General features: G+C 36.6%; 3 protein-coding genes across 8 annotated transcripts in view; all 3 read right to left on the minus strand.

Moving 5' to 3' along the window:
• Positions 1-2,608, minus strand: part of cnot3b (CCR4-NOT transcription complex, subunit 3b) — a 25,247-nt gene extending 22,639 nt beyond the window's left edge. For 2 of the 4 annotated variants that reach the window (XM_016444508.1, XM_016444507.1), the window contains exon 1: positions 2,434-2,608. The gene's annotated coding sequence lies outside the window, so the exon portion shown is untranslated. Of the gene's footprint in view, positions 1-2,424 lie in introns of all 4 variants that reach the window. The other 2 variants (XM_016444506.1, XM_016444505.1) reach the window with 1 other exon arrangement.
• Positions 2,609-6,381: 3,773 nt separating this feature from the next.
• On the minus strand, positions 6,382-16,697 carry u2af2b (U2 small nuclear RNA auxiliary factor 2b). Of its 3 annotated transcripts, none has more exons than XM_016444510.1 (14): positions 16,613-16,697; positions 16,175-16,237; positions 15,423-15,443; positions 15,036-15,168; positions 14,615-14,650; positions 13,247-13,353; positions 12,802-12,953; positions 12,279-12,395; positions 12,047-12,185; positions 10,743-10,822; positions 9,710-9,832; positions 9,527-9,613; positions 7,453-7,704; positions 6,382-7,264 (listed from the first exon to the last, which is right to left on the minus strand). In XM_016444510.1, exons 2-14 carry the CDS (start codon positions 16,221-16,223, stop codon positions 7,130-7,132), a joined length of 1,431 nt encoding a protein of 476 aa, XP_016299996.1. In that variant the 5' UTR covers positions 16,224-16,237; positions 16,613-16,697; the 3' UTR covers positions 6,382-7,129. The 3 variants fall into 3 exon arrangements, with proteins under 3 accessions (XP_016299996.1, XP_016299997.1, XP_016299998.1); XM_016444511.1 differs by having other exon boundaries at positions 16,567-16,654; XM_016444512.1 differs by lacking the exon at positions 14,615-14,650.
• A 117-nt stretch (positions 16,698-16,814) lies between these two features.
• Positions 16,815-21,106, minus strand: LOC107656610 (coiled-coil domain-containing protein 106-like). The gene is made up of 6 exons (XM_016444513.1): positions 20,933-21,106; positions 19,872-19,970; positions 19,588-19,794; positions 19,343-19,502; positions 18,418-18,629; positions 16,815-18,326 (listed from the first exon to the last, which is right to left on the minus strand). Exons 1-6 carry the CDS (start codon positions 21,021-21,023, stop codon positions 17,917-17,919), a joined length of 1,179 nt encoding a protein of 392 aa, XP_016299999.1. The 5' UTR covers positions 21,024-21,106; the 3' UTR covers positions 16,815-17,916.
• Between the last annotated feature and the right edge of the window lie 2,901 nt (positions 21,107-24,007).

The following is a 24,007-nucleotide window of genomic DNA, read 5'->3' on the forward strand; positions in this document are numbered from 1 at the left end:
ACTATAAATTGTTTTTAACGTGCACAGTAACTGAAATTTAAAACTGTTAAAAGAAAGGCTCAATAACTGTTGCACAGATATAATACACTACGCATCAATTTCTCTTCCCTTTGTGCTTTGCAGTTTTTAACACGAAGCGTTTACAATGTGCGCATCCGGTGTGCAGGCTGTGACTCCATGTTGCTTCAAGCACATCATTCTGCACACCGGATGCGCACATTGTAATGTTGCTTCAAGCGCATCATTCTGCACACCGGATGCGCACATTGTAAGCGCTTCGTGTTAAAAACTGCAAAGCACAAAGGGAAGAGAAATTGATGCGTAGTGTATTATATCTGTGCAACAGTTATTGAGCCTTTCTTTTAACAGTTTTAAATTTCAGTTACTGTGCACGTTAAAAACAATTTAGTCTTTTCTACGCCCGTGTTTTGTTCTCACAGACACCCGGTAGCAAGTAACAAAACAACATTAAACTCCGGCAAGAAGATACAGTCCTTTTTGCAAAATCATAGACATGTATTTACAAATCAAGTATAATGGGAACACAGAATGATCTTGGAGAGAGCTTTACCAAACTGTCGTAACCGAATGCGACCAGGGTTTAAAGGCTGAACGAATGACTGACAGCCACAGCGGAGAAAAGAGTTTGTGTGAACTTTAATGTAAGGACTTAAATATTCATATGTAGCTCACATTAAGCTATCGTATGGCTTCAGAAGTAACACAGAATAATTCGCACAATCGGGAAAAAAAGAAAAATAAAATCTCGGATTTGGATCAGCTCTCTCTGACCGATACGAGAAAAATGGCACTATCGGAGCCGATACCCGATATGAATATCGGATCGGCGCATCCCTAACAAGAATTGCTTGTTAAATGAATAATTCACTCTAAAATGCTGAAAGGTTACTTTCCCTCGGGCCATTCAAGATGGATTTGGAGAAATTTAGCCTTACATCATTTGTTCACCAATAGATCCTCTACATTAAATGGGTGCCGTCAGAATGAAGTGAAGTGACGTGTGGCCAAGTATGGTGATCCATACTCAGAATTTGTGCTCTGCATTTAACCCATCCAAGTGCACACACACCGTGAACACACACCCGGAGCAGTGGGCAGCCATATTGCTGTGGCCTCCGGGGAGCTTTTGGGGGTTCTTATTCTTATACACATATCTTATACACAGATTTTCACGTCACATGGATATTGTGATACTTTTATAAAACTCATCTACATTCTAGATGACCGGAGAGTGAGTACATTTTCAGAAAATTGTCATTTTTTGAAGGAACTACTATAAATTGAAGACCAGTTATGATGCAGAGATTGTAAGACCTGGAGTTTTGTAGGAAGGTTGTTTATGTTTCTTCAGTAAATAAACAAGCTCTTGATGTAAAGGCACATGACAGCAAGAAGCATACTTTGAAGCCTGCATTTATAAATGATTGATTAAATAGCCCCTTCAGGCCCTTTTAAAGGACTATCACACACAAATGTCTCTGGTACTACACTGTCAAAGCTAAGACTAGTTACACTGCATATAGTCAGAGATGGATTTGGTTGTTGTCAAAATACCAACATAATTGCCTTTTGACTTAACCTGCTCCTGGTCAGTGAAAACATGCAATGCAAATACACATTTGAAAGGTATAACAAATTAGACAACAATGTAAAATTAAATAATGAAACAGCAGATATCAACTAACTATTTTATCAGACAGATTTGTGACTACACCGTCCACACACAACTGAGCAAGATGCATCAGCCTCATTTGCCACAACGAAGACACGATTTCATAAATCCATGCACTTCAATAAAGACTAGGTAGTTAATGTGTGATTAAAACAGAAAGCTAATAGTGCATCACAAATTGCTATTCATTCACCAAAGTCCTGATCATCATATAAAATATAAACAGTCAGGATGACAGCAGCAGCATGTCAATCAAAATTCTCTGACACAGTCTCGCGCATCCATTCGAGTTCTCGCAACAATGTAGCGCGTGCAAACACAACAGCTGGCAGTTTGAGAGCTGAGCCTCCATCAGTTTAGAGTAAACCTTAAAAAAAACAGATCTCACAGTCCGGGTGATAAAATCTCATTTAGAGCAAGCTGGGTTCTACTAAATAATATGTCAGGAATATGAAACCAGAGACTGCCACCGTCTTTCCAGGCATGTGGCTTCTTTTATATTCTCCTACCCAACTTAATTTGCATGCACTCTACTTTTTCTACATGCTGAGACACTGATGCGATAATATTAACACTTCAGAGGAGTTAGAAAGCTGGGTTCCAGCAAGCAGCGCTCGAGCCTGTAGTAAACGCGACCGGCTCGAGCTTTTTTGGCTGGGATACAAATTGGAAAGGAAAAAAAAAGCAGCACGTAATTGGAGTGACGCTCCCACGCTGCGAGGATGTTTTACCTGATTTTCCTGAGTTTCACTCTCCCTCTTAATATCCTCTTCAGTTCCACCACAATTCCCCAACTTCTCACGCTATATTTTTATTTCCTATTATTTCTATTCGCCAAACAATCACTTCTCACTTCAAAGATGGCCGCCAGGAACACCTCCTCCGCTGGTGCGCTGGATGCTTGTGGCCCCGCCCACTGAGACGCCATTGGGTAACAGCCATCAGTGCTTTTCTCTCGTTGGATAAGAGAAGCTGTCAATCTAAACGCAGTGCTTGACAGCTTCCGTGCATAGCGAGTGATGGTTGTTGTAAGTGTTGCCAGATTGGAAATGTCCAAGTATCGTACCAGAAGCTCAAAATGATCGTATTTGGAAGAAAATTATCGTACACGAATAAAAACGTACAGAATACAGCTATTTATCTACTAGACTAGAACAACAACTTTGACACAACCTTCAAATCACCACAATAAATAAATAACTATGCTAGGGCCCTATGAAATACGTTTGATTTTTTCCCAAATTCCATTTTTTTTAAATTCCAAATGTAATTTTTTTTGGATTCTGTTTTTTTTTTCCATTTAAAATTTTCTCCTCCTTTTTAAATGGTTAAAATTAAATTGTATTAATCAAAAGCACGTCTAATTAAATAATGAAACGTATACAATTCAACATCAAATCTATTAAAAAGTTTAACAAAAATTACATGTTTAGGGTCTTATGAAATGTTCTATTTTTTTCAACTTGTTTACTGTTACCAAATTCTGTGTTTTAATATGTCTTATTATTTGAATGCATAAAAACTACTTTTATTTATAGCCTTATCAAATTATTATTTTTCTTTAGAAATTCTGCGTTGTGTATTTTAATTTTTCTGGTTATCGAATGAAGGCATAACATTAATTTCATTTATCTTTTAATTAATGAAAATTAAACACTTTATTTTCTGGCAAACAAAGTGGATTTACAATTAAAATTAAAACATGGAATATTGTGATTATTCCTTAATAATTTTAGTACTAGTAGTTGTACGTACATTCTACTGAACAATAGTAATACATTTCCGGCAGAAACTATATATTTTTGACTTTCAGAGCAGTTCTGGGGATGTTGTTCATGTATTTATGTCCTATTTAGTGAGAAGGCAGATGCTGACGCTTCAGTAAGTGTGTAGTAAACAAAACCGCGTGACATTCATTCAGACCATAGACTATGATTCATACAGACACAGAACACAGAACAGATACTAGTCCATATCACGATTTAAGTGTAATGACCTTCCTTTGATTAATTCATCCAAACTTTGACAAATTCCGTGACATTCCGCGTTATACAGTAAATTCCGTTGACTGGATTCCGCAATTCCATCCGTGTTTTCCACATCGCGGAAATCATAGGGCCATAGGCGTACCTTGTGGGAAGGTCCAAACTCCACCTCCGAGTCGCTGTCATCAGAAACCTGCATGTTGCCAGATGTTGAGGGTCCTGAGGTGTGCACCAACCCATTTCACAGTGTTTTGCAAGTTTTAGAATCTAAGATGCTGCTCACCATCTGTCCATCAGTGCAGTGATGCTTGTCAACCAGATTGCTTGGGTAACAGATGGGATTTGGGAATATGAAAGCTCATGAAACTGGAAAAACCTGTAAAAAAGTTATAAACATAAGCCTTCATCATTTAGACCAACATTTGTAGGTGCTCAGTTATTCAAAAGTATCAATCATGACTGCAAGGATGAACTGAATTTTTGGTTTTATGCATCTACTATAGTGCACAAAAGTGAATAGAATGTAAACTTCACTACATTAGATCCGCTTTAATGAATGCAAGAATATTTAGTCAAAAAGATCACTCCAAATATATTTAACTTTAATTTTAAATGAAGTCCAGCTGATTAGTACATCAGATGTTGAGTAGTAACCACCTTCTCTTAACTGTCATTAATTAGTAACACACCAGGGGTGTATTCCAGAAAGCACGGTTAACTTACCGTCAGCTAAACCCTGAACTTTCGGTTGATTAACCCCAAACCTTGCTTACTCGAGGTATGTGGTTCCAAAAACGCGTCCGGAAGTATGTTCACTCAACTTACTAACAACTAACACACATATATATATATATATATATATATATATTATATATTATATTGTATATATTATACAGTGTTTTTCTGCAACCACTATGCGCGCGCAGCTCCAAGTGACGTAACTGTGACGTCTACTGTTTCTTTCTTCTTCTTCTGTTCAATGGTCGTTTACATGCTTAGTGCATATCGCCACCTAATCGATGGTTGTGCAATCATTTTTATTTTTTTTCCGTTTAATCTTTAATCCTTGAGAATATTAATTATATTGTTTGTTTGATGCTAATTATATATTAAGTCATATCAGATATGTATTTTGATTTAGAATTTAGACATGAAAGTAGCCTCCGATTTTGGAACCGAAAGCTGAGGTTATCCGCTCTCTTATCCTCAAACATACCAGGGTATGTCACATAACCTGCTTTTTGGAATACCCCCCAGGTTCCTCTGACATGCAAAATTAACCTAAATAGTCTTTACCTAATGTTAGTATATAAACAGCAAAGAATGACATAGTAATTATACAAACCAAACACTTTGACATTTTTCAAATCTTCAACAGTATAACTAAAACTTTTTTATTTTATTTTGTTTTATTATTATTTTTTTTGTTATTTAAATAAAGCTAAAGGAAAATACAAACAGAAATGAGAAAATTAGACTGGAGGGGAAAAAAGACAATTATTAAAACTTAGATGAAAAAAATACTAAGTCAATTCAAAAGATTTATAAATACTATAATAGTATATAAATAACACTAAACACTTCTCTTCAAGTACTTGAGTATTTTTGAGGGATGAAATAAGACAAACCAATAAAACCCTTTAAGAGAAGTGTATATAGACAATCCAGCACACTTTCATTTGCCGATGATTTATGCTCTGCTGTTATGACTAGATCTTGAAATCATTTGAAAAAATAAACAACTTTCTCAGATAGGATGCTGTTTGGTGCTTTTTAAATGCTCAAAAAAAAAAGAAAACTATTAAAAGACTGTTGATTGTTGTAAAAGCATTTTACTACTGTTTGCATAAGAAAATCATACCAAACTTGCTCAATGAGACAGAAACAGACATATCACCACACTATGAACACAATTGCCCGAGCTGACATAAAAACACACAATAGGCCTATTCAGCTTTCTACCAAACACGCTTGTTAACACTCCTTGATGTTGAAACCACAATAAACATGATTAGAGTAGATTTAAATCAACAACACAACATAAAAACTGGCTTAAATAGGAAAACACTAGTAAAAAAAAAAGCGGCCATAACAAACCCTTTAACTTTACATAGAGAAAGAAAGGGAAAAAGAAGTGATTAACTTTGGTTCAGATTCACAGAAGACTTCATAAAACCAGTTCAAAACAGTCCCTCCACGGCATCTCAATAAATCCCAGTTCAATCTGATCTCCTATAACAGAAGCTAAAAGTTACACTATGATGAAGCAATTACGACCTTCACAACCAAATCAACTTCAGTGGCTTTGGAAAAGGTAACACTAAATAGTCCTTAAATGGGAAACATTCGAAAATCTGTCATTGATTATAGACACTTGTGGCACATGAGTGTATTATTTCAATCTACTTATTTCAGGTATTAGCAGTCACTAAATTGTCATAGTACTATTTTAATAAATCAGCAAATATGTAAGTCTGATAGTGCTGTACTGTTAAGAAAAAATAAGCAACATAAATATATTCAAAGGATGATGTGCAGAGGGAATAAATATGTATATTTAGACCCAAAGATGAAGAAAATATTGGTTCAGTTTAGAAAGTAATCATGTGACCGACCAAAAATAAAGTACAAAAATGCTACATATTGCTTCTTAACAGAGTAGCATGAGTTGTCCCGCAAATCAATGACAACCAGACAGACAGATTCACAACTGATCATACTTCCAAGAGTTTTATTATCAAAAGTTGCCTATTATATTTAGAAGAAGAAAAAAAAACACATCACACATACAGAAAAGGTGCCACACTTGACAAATGTCATCACCGTCAAATGGGCTGGAGATATGTATGGAAGAGACCAAGTTTAAGAACAAAACCAGACAAAACTGGGACAGTCTAATACCTGGAGATATGAACTGCAAAAAGCTACAAAATGGGAGGGAGACGTGGTGAGTTGGCCAACAGAGAAGACGAATGACTTTCAAAAAAAGATCTGTCACAGTGGGATACAATTCAAATGAGAAATAAAAAGAGATAAAATCAAGGTAAGGGACCGAAAGATGACATCTTTGAATTATCTGTCTAATATGAACACATCTCCACATTTAGTCGAGTACAAATAGTTCTTTCGTCTTCTCTGATGGTCACAATTTTACATCATTTGTTTCAGTATACAATTAAAAAAACAGTAATTTTATTAACAGATTAAGTATAATCAGTATAACAGAATATCTCCCGCTAATGTTCTTAAAATACAAACGAAAGCAAAAGCCCTCCCATAATTGTTCACAAATCATCTCAAAACAAAACAAAACAAAACCATTTGCCTTTTGGCTTTTTTAAAGAGTACAAAAAAAATGTTCCCCCTTTCGTTATCTCTGCCTCAATTTCTCTCTCTTTTTAGGAGTTATCGCAAAGCTGCTACTCCATCCTATTTTTCTTGATCTCTTCCTCTACCAGAAGTCTCGGCGGTGGTAAGCATCTGGATCGCAGTACTTGGTCACCACCACCCTGTTGGCGAACTTTCTTCCCGTTAAGGCCTGCATGGCTTTCTGGGAGTCGAAAACAGTTGTGAACTCCACAAAGATCTGGAAAAATAAAACAGATCGTGAGCTGGTTTGTGTATGTTAGTGTAGCGCTACCAGATGTTCATTGCTGGAGGGTTCGAAGTCGAAGTGCTTTAATCAGCACCTACGTAAGGACTGAAGAACGGCAGAGTTTGACCCCAAGCCCATGGCCCCCCATCCATCACTTGAGCTGGTTTGGTAAGGCTTACCTTGCCGGTTCCGGGGACCTCAAGGCCATCGACAGGCCGGGGAATCTCTATGCTCTTGACCTGGCCGTATTTGGAGCATTCATCCCTGACGTCCTCCACTATCTCCTCGTATTCCTCATCATCCAGGAGCTCCTCTGGAGCCACCATGTTCATCAGGCACAGGACCTCAGTGGGAATACCGCCCATCTGCCCCATGGGGTTCGTCATCATCCCCGGCACTTGCAGTGTCACTGGAGTCTCATTTATACTTGTCTACAAAAAGTTAGTGAAAGGGAAAAAAAGAGACAGCTTGAGAAACTATTTATACCATTTAAAATAATGAGCTTATGCATTAAGGTTTTTCCTAGGAAGTGCCGCCTAGACTTTGATTAAAGACTTTTTTTTGGAACAACATGCACAGATGAGAACAAGAATATATACGCTACTGTTCCGACTGTTCAAATGTTTTGGGTCAGTACGTTTTTTTTAAATTTTTTTTTAAGGAAATTAAAACTTTATTCAGAAGAGATTCATTAAATTGTTCAAAAGTGACAGTAAAGACATTTATATTGTTACAAATACTTCTATTTCAAATAAACATTTTTTAAAAACTCTATTTATCAAAGAATTCAAAAAAAAAAAAAAAAAGGTTTTCATAAAAATGTGTGACCATAAGAGACTTTCAAAAACAAAAATATCTTACTGACCACAAACTTTTGAGCAGGAGGAACAAAATATTTTAAGTTGAATTCCATGCTCACCATTGTGGCATTCTTGGCTCCTACACTTGCCCTCTGAACCAGCAGCTTCTTATCTGCTAACTGCATACCATTCAGTCCTGCAATAGCCTGGAAAAAAAATATTAACGGATGAACTTTGTTAAAGTGGGCCAAAGGATGTTAAAATCCATGGATACCGTGGAAAATCTAGCCATGCCAACTCACTTGATCATTGATGTTAACATCCACATATTCACAGAAAGCATAGCCCTTTGAGAGGCCGGTAGCAGTGTCCTTAACCAAATTGAAGGCTTTGAGAGGTCCAAAAGAGGTCAACAACTCTTTAACCTGAGGACATAAAACAAATTCAAACGGCTACATCACACCTAATAAAAGCTGGACAAAACAAGTTTCCATGACCATTTTCTGCTGTGAGTTTGCTTTTGTGTCAATTATGCATGCATGACCTTGTTGTCATAAACAATCTGTGCTGAAATGTGCCATACAAACTATAATTTTTTTACAATAAAAGGTAACTGAGTTTTCATGGTCATTTTCATTAGGCTCTTATCTAAAAAGTCTTGATAAAAGTAGCTAAAATACGCTTTGACATAATATACGTGTTATATAGACTTTCTACCAGAAACCATTTGTAACCAACCTGGTCGTCATTGAGATAGTTTGGCAAACCACCAATGAAAAGCTTGTGAATAGTGTCTGGTACAACAGTGGACACCACACCTGTGGAGCAGATGGAGAACAGTCATTAACAGACAACTGACTGACAGAAGAAAAGGAAGAGAATCATAGACTGAAAGTAGGGCTGCACGATTAATCGAATGCGATTGTCATGTGTATCTTGTCAGTAAAGCCGGTTCTGTGATTAGTAGTAAATCTCCAGCACGTGCTATCAGATGGAGCAGTGTTTACTACACAGAGCCGTAGTTCACTGACAAGCTACACAAAATCGCGTTCATAATAGCAGACGATTTAATCGCGCGATTATGAAATCCTTCTACGATTATGAAAGCTGTTTGCGTAGCTTGTCAGTGAACTACGGCTCTGTGTAGTAAATGCTGCTCCATCTGAAAGCACGTGAAAATATTACATTTAATAACATGTTTTTACTCCAAACTCACTTCATAACGTCAGTCGAGTGTTTGAAATAAATCAGACATTTATATTGTTACAAATACTTCTATTTCAAATAAACATTTTTTAAAAACTCTATTTATCAAAGAATTCAAAAAAAAAAAAAAAAAAGGTTTTCATAAAAATGTGTGACCATAAGAGACTTTCAAAAACAAAAATATCTTACTGACCACAAACTTTTGAGCAGGAGGAACAAAATATTTTAAGTTGAATTCCATGCTCACCATTGTGGCATTCTTGGCTCCTACACTTGCCCTCTGAACCAGCAGCTTCTTATCTGCTAACTGCATACCATTCAGTCCTGCAATAGCCTGGAAAAAAAATATTAACGGATGAACTTTGTTAAAGTGGGCCAAAGGATGTTAAAATCCATGGATACCGTGGAAAATCTAGCCATGCCAACTCACTTGATCATTGATGTTAACATCCACATATTCACAGAAAGCATAGCCCTTTGAGAGGCCGGTAGCAGTGTCCTTAACCAAATTGAAGGCTTTGAGAGGTCCAAAAGAGGTCAACAACTCTTTAACCTGAGGACATAAAACAAATTCAAACGGCTACATCACACCTAATAAAAGCTGGACAAAACAAGTTTCCATGACCATTTTCTGCTGTGAGTTTGCTTTTGTGTCAATTATGCATGCATGACCTTGTTGTCATAAACAATCTGTGCTGAAATGTGCCATACAAACTGTTAAAAGTCAGACAGAAATTAGGGACCTTTTAAATAATTAACCCTTGCTGCTCATTTTCATGTGGGGATCCTTCAAAAGGACATGCAGAGCGTGAATAGCTACACATACCCAAGACAAGCACAAAGCTGGGCAAACTTTACCACATATTACTGTTAGTTCTTAAGGTGTTTAGGAATAATGCAATCTATCCAACTAGCTCATTATTTCAATATCACTTACTCATTTTTTTGTGCAGTTTAGTTCAGTGATTCTCAACCTTTTTGACCCCAAGGCCCCACATTGTCCACAACAAAATTTGAAGGCCCCATGACTTTTTTTATGATTTACTGGACAAGAATTAAGAGTAAGGATTTCAAAAAAATGTACTCAAGAAAAATGTATATTCATTATAAAAATGCCCGTGGTGTTTTAATATTTTATTAATTACCATGACCATTTCCAGGTCTACAAATCACATTATAAAAATCAGGCTACTTCACATATCCAGGTTTTCCAAAACCATGGGAATCTTGGTTTTCCAAAGAAAAATACAGTTGTTGAAGGGGTGAATTAAAATAAGAAATTTCCTGATGCCTAAGCTGTTTTAGCTTATATTAAAGCTTGCTTTATCTTCTTTTAAATCATCTTGAGGCCCCGTTGAAAGTTTCCTAAAGCCCCTTAATGGGCCCTGGTCAAAAACTACTGGTTTAGTTTTTATATATAACGTGTTATATAGACTTTCTACCAGAAACCATTTGTAACCAACCTGGTCGTCATTGAGATAGTTTGGCAAACCACCAATGAAAAGCTTGTGAATAGTGTCTGGTACAACAGTGGACACCACACCTGTGGAGCAGATGGAGAACAGTCATTAACAGACAACTGACTGACAGAAGAAAAGGAAGAGAATCATAGACTGAAAGTAGGGCTGCACGATTAATCGAATGCGATTGTCATGTGTATCTTGTCAGTAAAGCCGGTTCTGTGATTAGTAGTAAATCTCCAGCACGTGCTATCAGATGGAGCAGTGTTTACTACACAGAGCCGTAGTTCACTGACAAGCTACACAAAATCGCGTTCATAATAGCAGACGATTTAATCGCGCGATTATGAAATCCTTCTACGATTATGAAAGCTGTTTGCGTAGCTTGTCAGTGAACTACGGCTCTGTGTAGTAAATGCTGCTCCATCTGAAAGCACGTGAAAATATTACATTTAATAACATGTTTTTACTCCAAACTCACTTCATAACGTCAGTCGAGTGTTTGAAATAAATCGATTATGAAATCGTTCTGCGATTATGAAAGCTGTTTGCATAGCTCGTCAGTGAACTACGGCTCTGTGTAGTAAATGCTGCTACATCTGAAAGCACGTGAAAATACTACATTTAATAACATGTTTTTACTCCAAACTCACTTCATAACGTCAGTCGAGTGTTTGAAATAAATCCTTCTGTGAGATGATGCGGCTTCTTACACAGAATAAGGCACGCAACATATTACATAGTATTCTAAGCAGTGATAAAGACTATGTCGATTAGCATTACATTATTATATACTTTATTATAATAAAATTATAATAAGACGAACTCAGATAAACCATATTGTTGTAGTCATGTGTTTTAGTCACGTTGAATTAATGAAAGCAGTTAAATCTTCTGTTTATTCAGCAACTGCTATAAGCATTTCCTGGGCTTCTTCTGCGAGGTGTATTTGGAGTTTCCGCGCGAGAGCGCCCTCTGGCCTTCGGATGGAGATTTACTGCTGATCACAGAACCGTGCCTCACTGAAAGATACACATGGCAATCGCAGCTTCTGCCTAATCGCGATTTAATTTCAATTAATCGTGCAGCCCTAACTGAAAGACTAAAATGAGAGGGTTGAAATGAAGAGAAAAGAAATAACAGTGTGGGAACAGGCTAATTTTCTTAGGGCCAAGTTTAAATAAAATCCATTCACCTGGAAATGAGAACGTAATACAAATGTATGCTGAAGCCATTTATAATCAATGTCATGTTTGTTGTGATCTGAGATCTCAGATTAAGAAGTGAAATTCTTAAAGTGTGCGTACCCGGGACATATACGCTGGGGTTCTCACTCATGCCAGGTAACGGCTGATAGTCATGTGGCCGGCGAATCTTTAAACTCTGCCCCTGGAAGATGATGCCATCAAATGCCATGGCCTGCGTGGTCTCATCCACCGATCGGAACTGAAGAATTGATAGGAGGAAAATTGTAAGGAAACCAGCTTACCTATTCATTAGAAATATAAGCCTCTGTCAGTGTATACAGGCAATTCCCACCTCAAGGAAAGCAAAGTTCTTGTCCTGGTTAATCTGGACAGCGAGGATAGGGTTTCCTGGGGCCTGAGTTAGACCACCGAGTCTCATCTGGGCATTGAAGAAGTCCATCATAGATTCCTGATGAAGAAGAGTGTTAAGTAAGCCATGGAAAAAGTTTTGAGTTTGTTATATAATGCAAGGACATTCATAATGTTATAAGGGATGCACCGATTAAAGTGTACACTATTTATGGTTTGTCTAAATAAATAAGAAAAAACACACTTTTTGTATTAAATTAGATTTTCGAAACAGTACATTTAATGATGTCAATAAATTATTAGTGTTTTTAAAGATTAAATTGAAGTGAGCGTTAGATGATGGCAAGTGTAATCTAAATGTAAAAATAGAGGAAATGAGAATGCACAAATAAATATACAATATGCTAATGCATAATACATCTAATTGAGCCAGCGTTCTCTATGTGGATCTGTTCTCCAAAGCCCTGCAGAGTAATTCTAGTATGTGAATAATGTTCATTTAACACCTCTGTGATGCCAAATGGGATGTTGCCAACGTAAAGTCTGCGAGCCTGGCGAGTCATCTGACTGCCCACTACGGGCACTGGGGTTGGCGTTACTGCCAGGCCGTCTGGCGTCATGGTGGGCAGCAAAGCGGTAGCGGGGATCTGACCAGCAGCTGAGGGAGAGAGAGAAAATAACTGCATTAACAACAGAAAATTAATGATTAAATGCTATTGTCATTATCAAGAGATGTTTGTATTGACCTGAACCAAAATAAATAAATAAACCGAAAGCAAGAGAGAGAATAAATAAGATTTAGTGACAGGGGTGGATGATATGAGTTTCAAATTCATATAGCAATAAAACTTTCTACACATTTCTGTGCATCGTTTCAACCAGTATAACACACCTCTACTTAGTGAATAAAATGAGTGGATACAAGGTAGTGATTTATGCCACGTCCCTCACCTTGCATTGCCTTGTACTGCATGGGTGTAATATGCTCAAAGCCAGGAGGCGGTACATCCCAGTACTTCTTAATTTTGATCTTCTTTTTCTCCCGTTGAGGAGAACGGCTGATTTACAGAAAGGCAGAGAGAAAAAGAAAAGAATTGAAGTTAATTCATTTGCATCTAACTGGTATATTAAATGTTCAAGAATATGATGATTACTAACTTTTATCTGACAGAGCTAGGACATTTTATTATATTTTATATTATCCCTTAAAATCCTTGAGAAAAGCAGAGAAATTAAAAACAAATTTATTCAATTATTATGTTCAATTATTATGAACAATAAAAAAACTTCATAATAATAAACTACAACTGTTACAATTAGTACGGTTTAAAAATATTTTACCTAACATAATAATACCACACATAGAGAAGGCTTTTAAAAGAACAGTTCACCCAAAAATGTAAATTGGCTTAAATTTACTCGCCCTCAGGCCATCCAAGATATAAATGAGTTTGTTTCTTTATCTGAACAGATTTTGGGAAATTTAGCATTACATTACTTGCTCACCTATGGATCCTCTGCAGTGAATGGGTGCCGTCAGAATGAGTGTCCAAACAGCTGATATAAACCTAACAACAATTCACGAGTAATCCACACAACTCCATTCAACCAACAATATCTGTCAAAGCAAAAAGCTGTGTGTTTGTAAGAAACAAATCTATTATTAAGCTGTTTTAACGTTAAACTTTCGCTGCTGGCCAAAATATAGTCTATAATAATGCTTCCTCCACTGAAAAGACCAACCCCTGTTGTTCTCTCACATCAAAATCCACCGACATATTTGTTTTGGACTGTTTTCGTTTTTAAACATTGCGTGATCTGTGCATATTGCTCTCCTGATTCAGATGAGAAACCATTTTCACTGGAGAAAGCAATATTATGGATAGAGGACTCATATTTGAGCCCGAAGCAACGCTTTTCAATTCACATTATGTTAATTGATGGACTGGAGTGATGTAGATTACTTGAGGATTATTGTGATGTTTTTATCAGCTGTTTGGACTCTCATTCTGACGGCACCCATTCACTGCAGAGGATCCACTGGTGAGCAAGTAATGCTGTCACGCTAAATTTATCAAAATGATGAAATTTTGATGATGAAAAACTCATCTACATCTTGTTCAACATGTCCTGATGGTGGGGAAATTTGTTTTAGCAAATATTCATTTTGGGTGAACTATGCGTTTAACACAGAAATGAGAGTACTAATTCATCTGACAAATGGCTTCAAAAATCACAACACTTGGATTTGTAAGATGTAAAAAAAAATAATAATAATAATTTATAATAATAACTGGGTCAGCTCATCAGCAGTATTACCTGACATTTTCTTGGGGATGGTTCTGAGTATGATCACTGAAATGACATTTAAGAACAGGGTTTGACATGTAGCTACTTTGCAGTAGCTTAAACCACGTCTATAAAACAACTGGTTGAGGTTTAAGAGCAGGACTCATTTTTTTTACTGCGTAACTTGCTTTATTCTTGATTACTGTGCACTACTTCAGTTTTACATTAGAGGCATGAAGTGATTCATATTGTATTTACAGCATCTATTACAACAGGGCTCAACAATAAGATTTTATTCTGCTAGAAAGGCTTCAATAACTAGCAGAAAGTCAGATGTTTAAATATGCATTTACATCAACCGGCCTAAAGCTCTTACACTGTGCTGGAGATCCTGATTGAGGAGCCTTTTACAATGATGACAGTCATGTTAAAACATGACAACAACTCTCACCTGCGTCTATGGCGGCGGTCTTTGCTGTCACTGCGGCGTTCCCTGCTTCTCCTCTCTTTGCTTCTCCTTTTCCTCTCTCGGCTGCGGCTGCGTGATGGGCTGCGTCGCCGGTGCCGGTTCTCTTTGTCCCGCTCTAAGACAGAATGAAGACATGAAAAACATGAGACAAAGTTGCAGGTTGCTGAAGCAAACAGGAGTAAGGAAATAAATAGGAAAAAGAAGAAGAAAAAAAAAACATTCCAGCTGCAGATTTAAAGAACATACAGAAATCTGGCACAATATTATGCAGTTGTCACAGTGAGTATCTAGAGGAAAAAAGGAAGATTAGATGGAAAGGAAGGAGACAGGTTATACATGATTTTCTACACCTCATTCTGGGATACCCACCATGACCGTTTAGACTGTCACCTGCGCAGAAGAGAATGAGAGAGGTAAAGTCAAATCACTTTTATTTATATAGGGCTTTATACAATATATTTTGCTTCAAAGCAGCTTCACAATAATAAACAGGAAAACAACAGAATAAATGGTGTGAACTGGAGGCACACAGGAAGTTATAGCAACTTATCGCAAACGTATTACAAGTCCTCCAAACAGAATGTGTCACTAATGACAGGTGATCTGATAACAATACGGTGTCTATAGTTACAAGCTGATCATGTAGGACAAAAAAGTCAAAGCTTTAAATGGCATGTAATTTCTAGGACCATTAACACAAAAAAAGTAAAGTGAGCTGAGGTATCAAACATAAAACTCTCTCAGCACTTATTGTAGAGGCATGTTTTTAAAGAATTAATTGTGACTACAGAACATTATAACAATATATGACTTATTAGAAGTACATTGAGCTTTTGTTGACACCTTTATCCAAACAACTGTGCATAAATTAAATAAGTATCCAGTCAGTAAATATCAAAAATGCCAATTATCAAATGTTTATGCATATTTACAACGTCCTAGATCTCTTTTCTTTATAGGTTAAGCATAAACAACCAGTATACTTAAAGTGCTGAATGAGTTTCATTACCGTCGATCAATATGTGACTATTTATACTGACAACAGACACCATGTTCTGTTATGACAATGTTACGCAAGCGATTACGGTTCATTGCAGTCAGTAGTGCACATTTATACTTACCTTGCTTGTTTTCAGAAAGCTGTCTCTCAAATTCATCAAAATCAGACATCCTGGCGTTTTGATCTGAAGCAGAAACTTCCGTTAACACGCACTTTCAAATATAGAAAGCTTTCTCAGTCACACGCTATTTAAAGGGGCGGACTACAAAAACAGAGATGTTTTAGAATGTAACACCAGCATATAGTTTTCGAGACACGTAAATTCGCTCAGACCGAAATAAACGCTTTGCTTCAGAGGATTGTTAGCTGCTAATGCTAACTCCGACCAGTGCAGGATGCAGGTAAATAAAAGGTTCGCGTCGGCAAAATAGATGATTAAATCGCTTATATGTAATTATTTGCTCTTTAGATATATTCCCTGACAGTCACATGTTATTCTTTGTCACTATTAACCGTGCTGAAATCTAGCCCGTCTCGGCCAAAAAGGCTAACCACTTACTCCGCGTTGGTGGATGCGCCGATCGTTTCTTCACACCAAAAAACACTCCGAATAAGAGCTTTGGCGCAGTGCGTCCCCTACAGGCCTGGAGGGAAGAGTTTGTCCATTTCTACCCACTCTTCATCCACAAGTCATTTTATCTTTGCTTATTTTAGATTAGACGTGAAATTTCCTATTTAAAAAATGACTGAACGCTCTTTCATACTGTGTTGGAGATATGTTTAATAACAGCAAGGTACAGTTTTGAAATGAATAGTAATAATAAGAAAAATAATACATGATCACAATAACAAAAATGTCATTCAAGCCTTTAAACTGACGTTGCAATGTATAAACACTGTTTTAATATTACATTTAATCTTCTACAGGCATACCATAAACTACTAAAGGAACGTGTTGAACAACATTGTCTCATAAATAATATTTTAAATAAGCAAACAATCTCAAAGATTGGACTTTTACTTTTATATTTATTTTCCCTTTTGTCAATCACAAAAAAAAAAAAAAAAACAGTGCTTAAGTAGTCCCATATTACAAATAAGGAAAGGGCTTGTATTTTTTTTTTTTGTAATGCTCAATTGTGAAATCTAATATGATTTATCAGTATAACACCACACTGGTGTGCCACAGTCATTTAATAACACAGCATTACACTTCAAACCAAGTGATTTCAATGATAAACAGATGAACCCATCAACTACTACTCTTTGTTCTTTGGGTTTCTCTCACTACGTTTTGCATGGAAATAACTGCAGATTGTTATAGCCAAGGCCACTAATCAAAGAACAAGTTGCTCCTTTATTATTTGATAGCAAATTTAGAAAGAAGTTTAGAAACTCTGAACAATTTCTTTTCTTGCTTTTAGATGGGAGCAAGCTGTGATCTTTATTTTTATTCAATAATCTTTAGCCTGACATATATCGTCCAAATGTGATGACAAGGGTCAGGATACTAAAGAAAAGTGGTGTCTTGCATGATCCCCAACTTATGAACACAAACAAGACAAAGTCGCTTATATTGAAGGAGTGAGTTTCCAAACTTTACAATAAGAAACGCAAGCATATATACAAAATAAGGACAGGTAACCCTTCATATACAGTGACTGACTGTTTATCTCACAATTGTTCTTCTCCCTTTATTTATTTACCCAAATAAATGTTTTCTCTTTAACTTTCAAAACTGTACAGTATTTGTTCAAATGTTTGGTCAACATGCCATTCTTGGAATCTACACACTTTGTCAATTATTAACAGAGTTGGCACAGAGTTGGGATTTGAACAGTTTTTCACTCCAAATGTGTAGATCTAGAATTGGAGGTAGGAAAAAAAAAAACATAAAAAAATAAAAAGCCCATAAAAGAAAAGGCCCCCCAAAAAAAGGAATACATTTGTGGAAATGTAGCGTCTGAACCTGTATGAAATGGGCAGCAAGAGGTTGTTCTTCTTCAAGGACTGCACCTTAGCATGAGCGTCCTCGTCAAGAGCTTTATAGCAGCGTCTTGCATAATCCAGAAGTTTTTCCTTGGAGGAATCAAACTCACCAACTTCAGATACCTTCTCAGGAGCAACCAAAAGCATTTCAGCGATAGGAGTGGTGGAGGCGACAGTGTTTCGGTCAACCCCGTGGACCTGGAATGCTCTAGACATGCTCTTCAACTTCTGATAGGTCACAAGGATCTTATTGTAGCGAAGCAGAACACCTGCAGGGTCTTTAACTACAAACAAAATTGCAATAATTAAATATAGGAAGTTGCTTTGAAATATATAAAAGCTGAAATTTAAAAAAATAAATAAATAAAATCTCACCTCTTTGTCTTTCCATGCTTCGCGCGATACGGAAAACACGTCGTCTTTTCACCCTCGCCTGGCTATTCTGCCTGCCTGAACGACACTTACGTGTGCTATTACGCTCGGTCTCATCGTCATCATCATCTGTAAAAACTTGCTCCTCTTCCACATAGTCTTCCTCCGCTCTATACTCTTCCTCCTCAATCACCTGCTCCTCTTCTTGATCTGAGGTGAATAACGAAATGTTACAAAAAAACAACAACACTTTATAATTGAAACAAATTTATCTTTGCAGATCAGTTTTTCTTACAGGGTTATTAGTGTTGACTAAACTTAGACTAAAATCATAAAAAAATACAAATTCTCATTACTTGAAAAAAAAAAAAAATTAACTGAAATAAAAATATTTAAAAATATGCAGGTAGTTGCCATGGTGACATTTTTTAGTTTAAATTAAAGCACTAAAATAACTAAAACTAAACTAAAGATTTGAGATATATATATATATATATATATATATATATACACACACACTTTTTTTTTAATTATGAAAAACACACACACAACAAAATTTACTTTAAAATTAAAATATGATAATCTAAAAATAAAATCTAATTTTAAAATCTTAAAAACTACAATATAATTTCAAACATATAAAAATAATACCGTTATAGACAAAGCAGTTAGCAATAGTGAGATTGGTGCAACTGATTTTTTATTTTAATTGAACATACACTGATTTAGAAGAAAAAAAAAAAAAGTAGGTCTAAAAACAAAATAAAAGCTAATTAGCTGGTTTTTCTGCTGCGCTTCTGGTTGCATGTAGGGATTTTTCCAGAACGTGTCATCATGGGTGATGGAGAAGGAATGGATGTTTTTCGGGGGATACACTGATTTAGAAGAAAAAAAAAAAAGTAGGTCTAAAAACAAAATAAAAGCTAATTAGCTGGTTTTTCTGCTGCGCTTCTGGTTGCATGTAGGGATTTTTCCAGAACGTGTCATCATGGGTGATGGAGAAGGAATGGATGTTTTTCGGGGGGGTGGCTTCAGATTGGTGGGCTGCTTCTGAGTGGTGGGTTGAGGCTCAGCTTCTGCTTCCGTTTCTTAAATTAAATAAAGATAACACTTTATACAATTAGATTATTACATTACAAGACACTACATTGCACAAGTACAATCTAAAGCTACCTTTTCCAATCATGCCAATGCTCTCCTGATTTTTGGTGGTGAAAATGAATCTGTCAAGTTGGCAGCGCAGGAAGTCCCTCTCCTCCTCCAGATCTTCGATGCGTTTTTGCAGCCAGGAGTTTTTTTCCAGAGAAATCTGCAGTTGTGCTCGGAGGCTGGTAATCAGAAGGTATGGACTGCAAGGAGGAATCTGGCCTGAGGCCGACTCTGCAGAAGCATTGAAACATACTACAGTGTAGATCTCAATTGTGATAAACATGTTACAAGTTGGCTGAAGTTAATACCATCGAAGGTGTGGTCATTTTGATTACAGAAACCAGACTCATCCAGGCTATTATCCTCAAAGGGAATGGAAATTTCATACCCATCTTCATTCTTCAAACCTGTAACCAGGAGCAAGACAAATCAGGACTTATTAATCAGTTGGATAGTAGCTGGTTTTTAGGTCCAAAGTGGTTATTTGCTGGTCCAAGCTAGCAGACCACCTTAAACCTAAATTCTAAGGCTTCTAAATTATCAACATGATCAAAACTTTGCAGAAAAACCTCTTGTACACAGTCTAATACATGCCTTCTGTCCTCTGACTGATAATTCATAATTCTTTAGCAAGAAAGAGGCCTTTTAGTATAATTTTGACAATGCCCAATTACAGGTCGTGATACATTTATCTTTATGGAAGTAAATGTAAGAATAACTTTTATTTTGTTAGTAATATTTCAAGATGCACATTTACTGGACAGAAGAAACTGAAATTATCCATATCCATTGTTAAAAAAAAAAAAAAAAAGGATGTTAAAGTGTGATGATCAAATATGATACAAGCTAGGTAGGTGATAGGTGAATAACAAGGGTGTAGAAGCATCAAACCCTGATTGTAAGCCTAACACTGACATTTCTTGAAAACTTATCCCTCAATTCTGATTGGTTGATTGTAATGTCGATCCAGGAACATGTTGTACTTGGTGAAATCATGCTTACCCTGGAGTGTGAGCTCTATATGAGCCATAAAAGCCTGGTGCTGGTGTGTCATGATAAAAAATATTTGCAAACCGTTTTTTTCGGGGGGCGATTTTTTAAAATAGTGTCAAAATGCAAATCTTTGCATTTCAAAGATTTTTCTGACTATTCTTTCATATGTCAGGTTTTACAGCAAACAAATCGCTGGTCAAGCTGGTTTGTGGAACCAGCTGGCAACCTGCTAATAACCAGCTTATGCCTTATTCCATCTTAGGCTAACTAGAAATCAGCTCCATATCCCAAAATCGCCTTAAACCATTTCAAACTAGATTTTCCAAATACGATTTAATCCAGTTTAATGACTTTTTTTAAATGAAGGAAGTCTGACCTCTGCAGCTCCTCGTGCTTCTCTGTGCATCAGTCATCATGATTTCGGTGACATGGATCTGACCGACATTCACAAATCTACAGCCAAACATAAGTTCTCTCAAAAACACCAATCCAACTGCGAACTAAACCGATACAAAACTTTGAAAAGGAGCACATGCATGACACAGAGCAGCGCGTGATGCAATTAATAACAACCAAGGTCGACTAAGTAGTTAATTAGTCATTAACATTATCAAGTAGTTAATTAAACATTAGTTAATTAGCCTGTGTCTCCGCTCTGTCCGACAGGGCAACGGATGATTGTTTCATACATTTCTGTTAATAAGGAAAGCGTGCGAGTATATTTAAATTAGCTTTGGATATATCAATTCGAGTTCTACTAAATTGCATGACACATTTACTGCATGCATAAATGAGGGCTCATAAACTTGTGTACTTACGAATGCAACTTGAAGGATCTCGTTTGCTAAACCCAAGCGGGATTGGAGCGTCCGCATGTTGATTGGCTCTTGTTTGTTGTTCCGCGTTGTGTTGATCGCTGCATCATGAGAATTGACTGACTACGACAGTCTGCAGAACAAGATTATCCGGGTCATTTAGAAATCATACGTCATCCTTACTTTTAAATACGTAAAAAAAAAAAAAACCTTTAAACGTATTTTTCTGTCACTAAATTATGTTTTTAATTTTTTTTTTTTTTTAAGATACTGTAAAATGAATTAGTCAATGTTTTAAAAAAAATGTTTTAGAATGTTTTTTTTTTGGACAAGGTAGCACACTTAATTGTAACCTTTATAATTGAAACTAACACGGTAGAATTTGAATTAATTCAGTAAGTTATACGATTCAAACAGCAATGGCTTTTTAATGCTTGAATGCTTTCAAGGTTTCATTTAGTTTGACTCATTGGTAATCTTGCAAATACAATTATGATAAAAGATACTAAAAAAGAAAATTTGATAAAGGAAATTTGTCTCCACCAATAGATCACTTGAAGTATTACACAAGAGATTGTTGTACAGTAATTCAGAATTTGCAGATAATCCTATATAGCATATTACAATGTTAACTGTAGTTCCCCCAATTATTGTTACAGTTGCTGTAATTTCATAAGACATAAAAATGGAATCTCAATCAATGTTTCATTTTGTTTCATTTATGATGTGATGACAGCGTAACAATTTTTCTAACTATTTTGGCAGAAATTTGGTTAACTTGTTATAAAGGCCCACATTCCGGTGGTGTCAAATATCAACATGTCTGGGTGGTTCCTGGGTGGGTCCGGAAACAGCTTCAGACAGGTTTAGTTCATACCTGACAACCACACCTGAAAAACGATTAAATATTTCATATTCGTGAAGTGAAGATACCGAGAATAAAGGTCAGTTTACTAAATAATGCATCTTATATCGACGAACCCCTAATGTCCTCTGTGCTTGTGTCAATTTTGTGAGTAGATAAGACTGTCTATTGTTTCAGTGTTGACACTCGCACATGGTTTTTCTGAGCACATAAAACATTATGAACGAAAGTTGGTGCAGTTATGTTATGTTGGTCGACAGTGGCGGTTCTAGACCACAGTAACTGGGGGGGCCAGGCAGGGGCCACTTGCGCTTTTAGGGGGCACACTTTTAAAATGTATTTAAACCTACTTTCAGTATTATTCATTCAGTCAATTTTCACCATGTCAAGTATCACTGCAATCTCTAAAAGTAAGCTATAACAATTTAAACTCAAATGAATGTTTCAATATGTTTAATTTATCTGACAAATAATTTTGTATTGTAGTGTTAGGGGAGTCATGCACTCATTATTTTTGTGGTGGCATGAGTTAAGGGGAGGGGAGGTATAAAACCCGTCTTTAGCGGATGTCATGCCTTAATATGGGTGTCATGCCATAACATATTTTTTAATACGAGTGATTTTGTATTTAACGTGAATTTAATAAAAACAGTGTAAGTTACTAATTATAACACTTTCATGGTACAGAAAGACAGGAAAGAACATTTACATTATCAAAAACAAAACAAAAACATTATCACTGACTTAAGTCTACCCAGAGTTCAAGCACTCTCAAAAACTCCCATTAAAAATCACTAAAGCTGTTTACATTGTGAAATGAATATCTTACTAACATTTGTACGCACATCTGCACTTTGTTGTTTCTGATGAGAAAATTCGCCAGAGAGCAGAAACCAGTTATATATATAATTGTTAATGCACTGTTAATATATATTATGCCCTGTTCATGAATGCATTCATTTATGCTACAAAAAAATATTTCACTTTCTGTTTGTCCCCAACAGTTAACATGGCGTGTGCTGGTTTGAAACACTGCAAAGTGGCCCTGGGCTTTGCTGTTATTTTTGACATTTTTGGCTTTACGGCCCTGTTTCTGGGGCTCTTTGTGCCACTGGAAATGAAGGGGAGAGATTTCGGGGACCTTCTTGTCTACACTGGGGCTGTCTTGGTACTGATATCTCTTGGCGGTTGGGTCATGTGGTACAGCGGCAACATTGAGGGTATGCCAACACAAAAGGATCTGAGCGGAATCGGCAATGCTGTGGATCGCTTGGCCCGCAACCTCAGCAGGACTCTTAGTAATTGCATTCCTAAACTCAACACAATTGCGTGTGATTGGTTATAATGCGCAGCGCTGTAAAAACAAACAAACAAACAAAAACAAAAAAATGCATCTGTCTCTTCTGGCTCTGCGCAGATTTGAATTTAGCAGCTAGAGATGTTTTACTTTTTTTCCATTACGGCCACCCACAGGACAAAGTGCGCATTGCACCCAAAATTGTTTGATGTGACACGATTCCAAATTTAGGGGGGCCAGAGGGGGGACCAAGCTTGTTGACACGGGGGCACTGGCCCCACTCGGCCCCCAGCCCCCCTGAACCGCCCCTGTTGGTCGATTAAATGTTTAAAGTTACTTTACTTTCACATCTGTTGGATTCAGGACCCAGATAACAGAATATGTAGAAAGGTAAACAGTGCATTTGACTTAATTTTTTTTCAGTGTGTCAACCTTTTATTATTTGCATTTTGCAATTGTTAATATATATTTATA

The sequence above is a fragment of the Sinocyclocheilus anshuiensis genome, unplaced genomic scaffold (assembly GCF_001515605.1).
Source record: "Sinocyclocheilus anshuiensis isolate Anshui unplaced genomic scaffold, SAMN03320099.WGS_v1.1 scaffold1393, whole genome shotgun sequence".
NCBI classification, from domain to species: domain Eukaryota; kingdom Metazoa; phylum Chordata; class Actinopteri; order Cypriniformes; family Cyprinidae; genus Sinocyclocheilus; species Sinocyclocheilus anshuiensis.

Bases quoted from the DNA above. Each gene is read 5' to 3' on its own strand.
- u2af2b (XM_016444510.1), bottom strand. From the start codon at position 16,223: ATGTCTGATTTTGATGAATTTGAGAGACAGCTTTCTGAAAACAAGCAA. The intron at 12,954-13,246 runs GTGAGGGACGTG...TCTCTCCCTCAG, and splicing joins GCAGTACAAGGCAATGCAAG to CTGCTGGTCAGATCCCCGCT. The intron at 9,833-10,742 runs GTTGGTTACAAA...TTATGTCCTCAG, and splicing joins ACTATCTCAATGACGACCAG to GTTAAAGAGTTGTTGACCTC.
- LOC107656610 (XM_016444513.1), bottom strand. From the start codon at position 21,023: ATGTTTGGCTGTAGATTTGTGAATGTCGGTCAGATCCATGTCACCGAA. The intron at 19,795-19,871 runs GTATTAACTTCA...ATGCTTCTGCAG, and splicing joins AAATGACCACACCTTCGATG to AGTCGGCCTCAGGCCAGATT. The intron at 18,630-19,342 runs ATTAGCTTTTAT...TTCGTTATTCAC, and splicing joins CGCAGCAGAAAAACCAGCTA to CTCAGATCAAGAAGAGGAGC.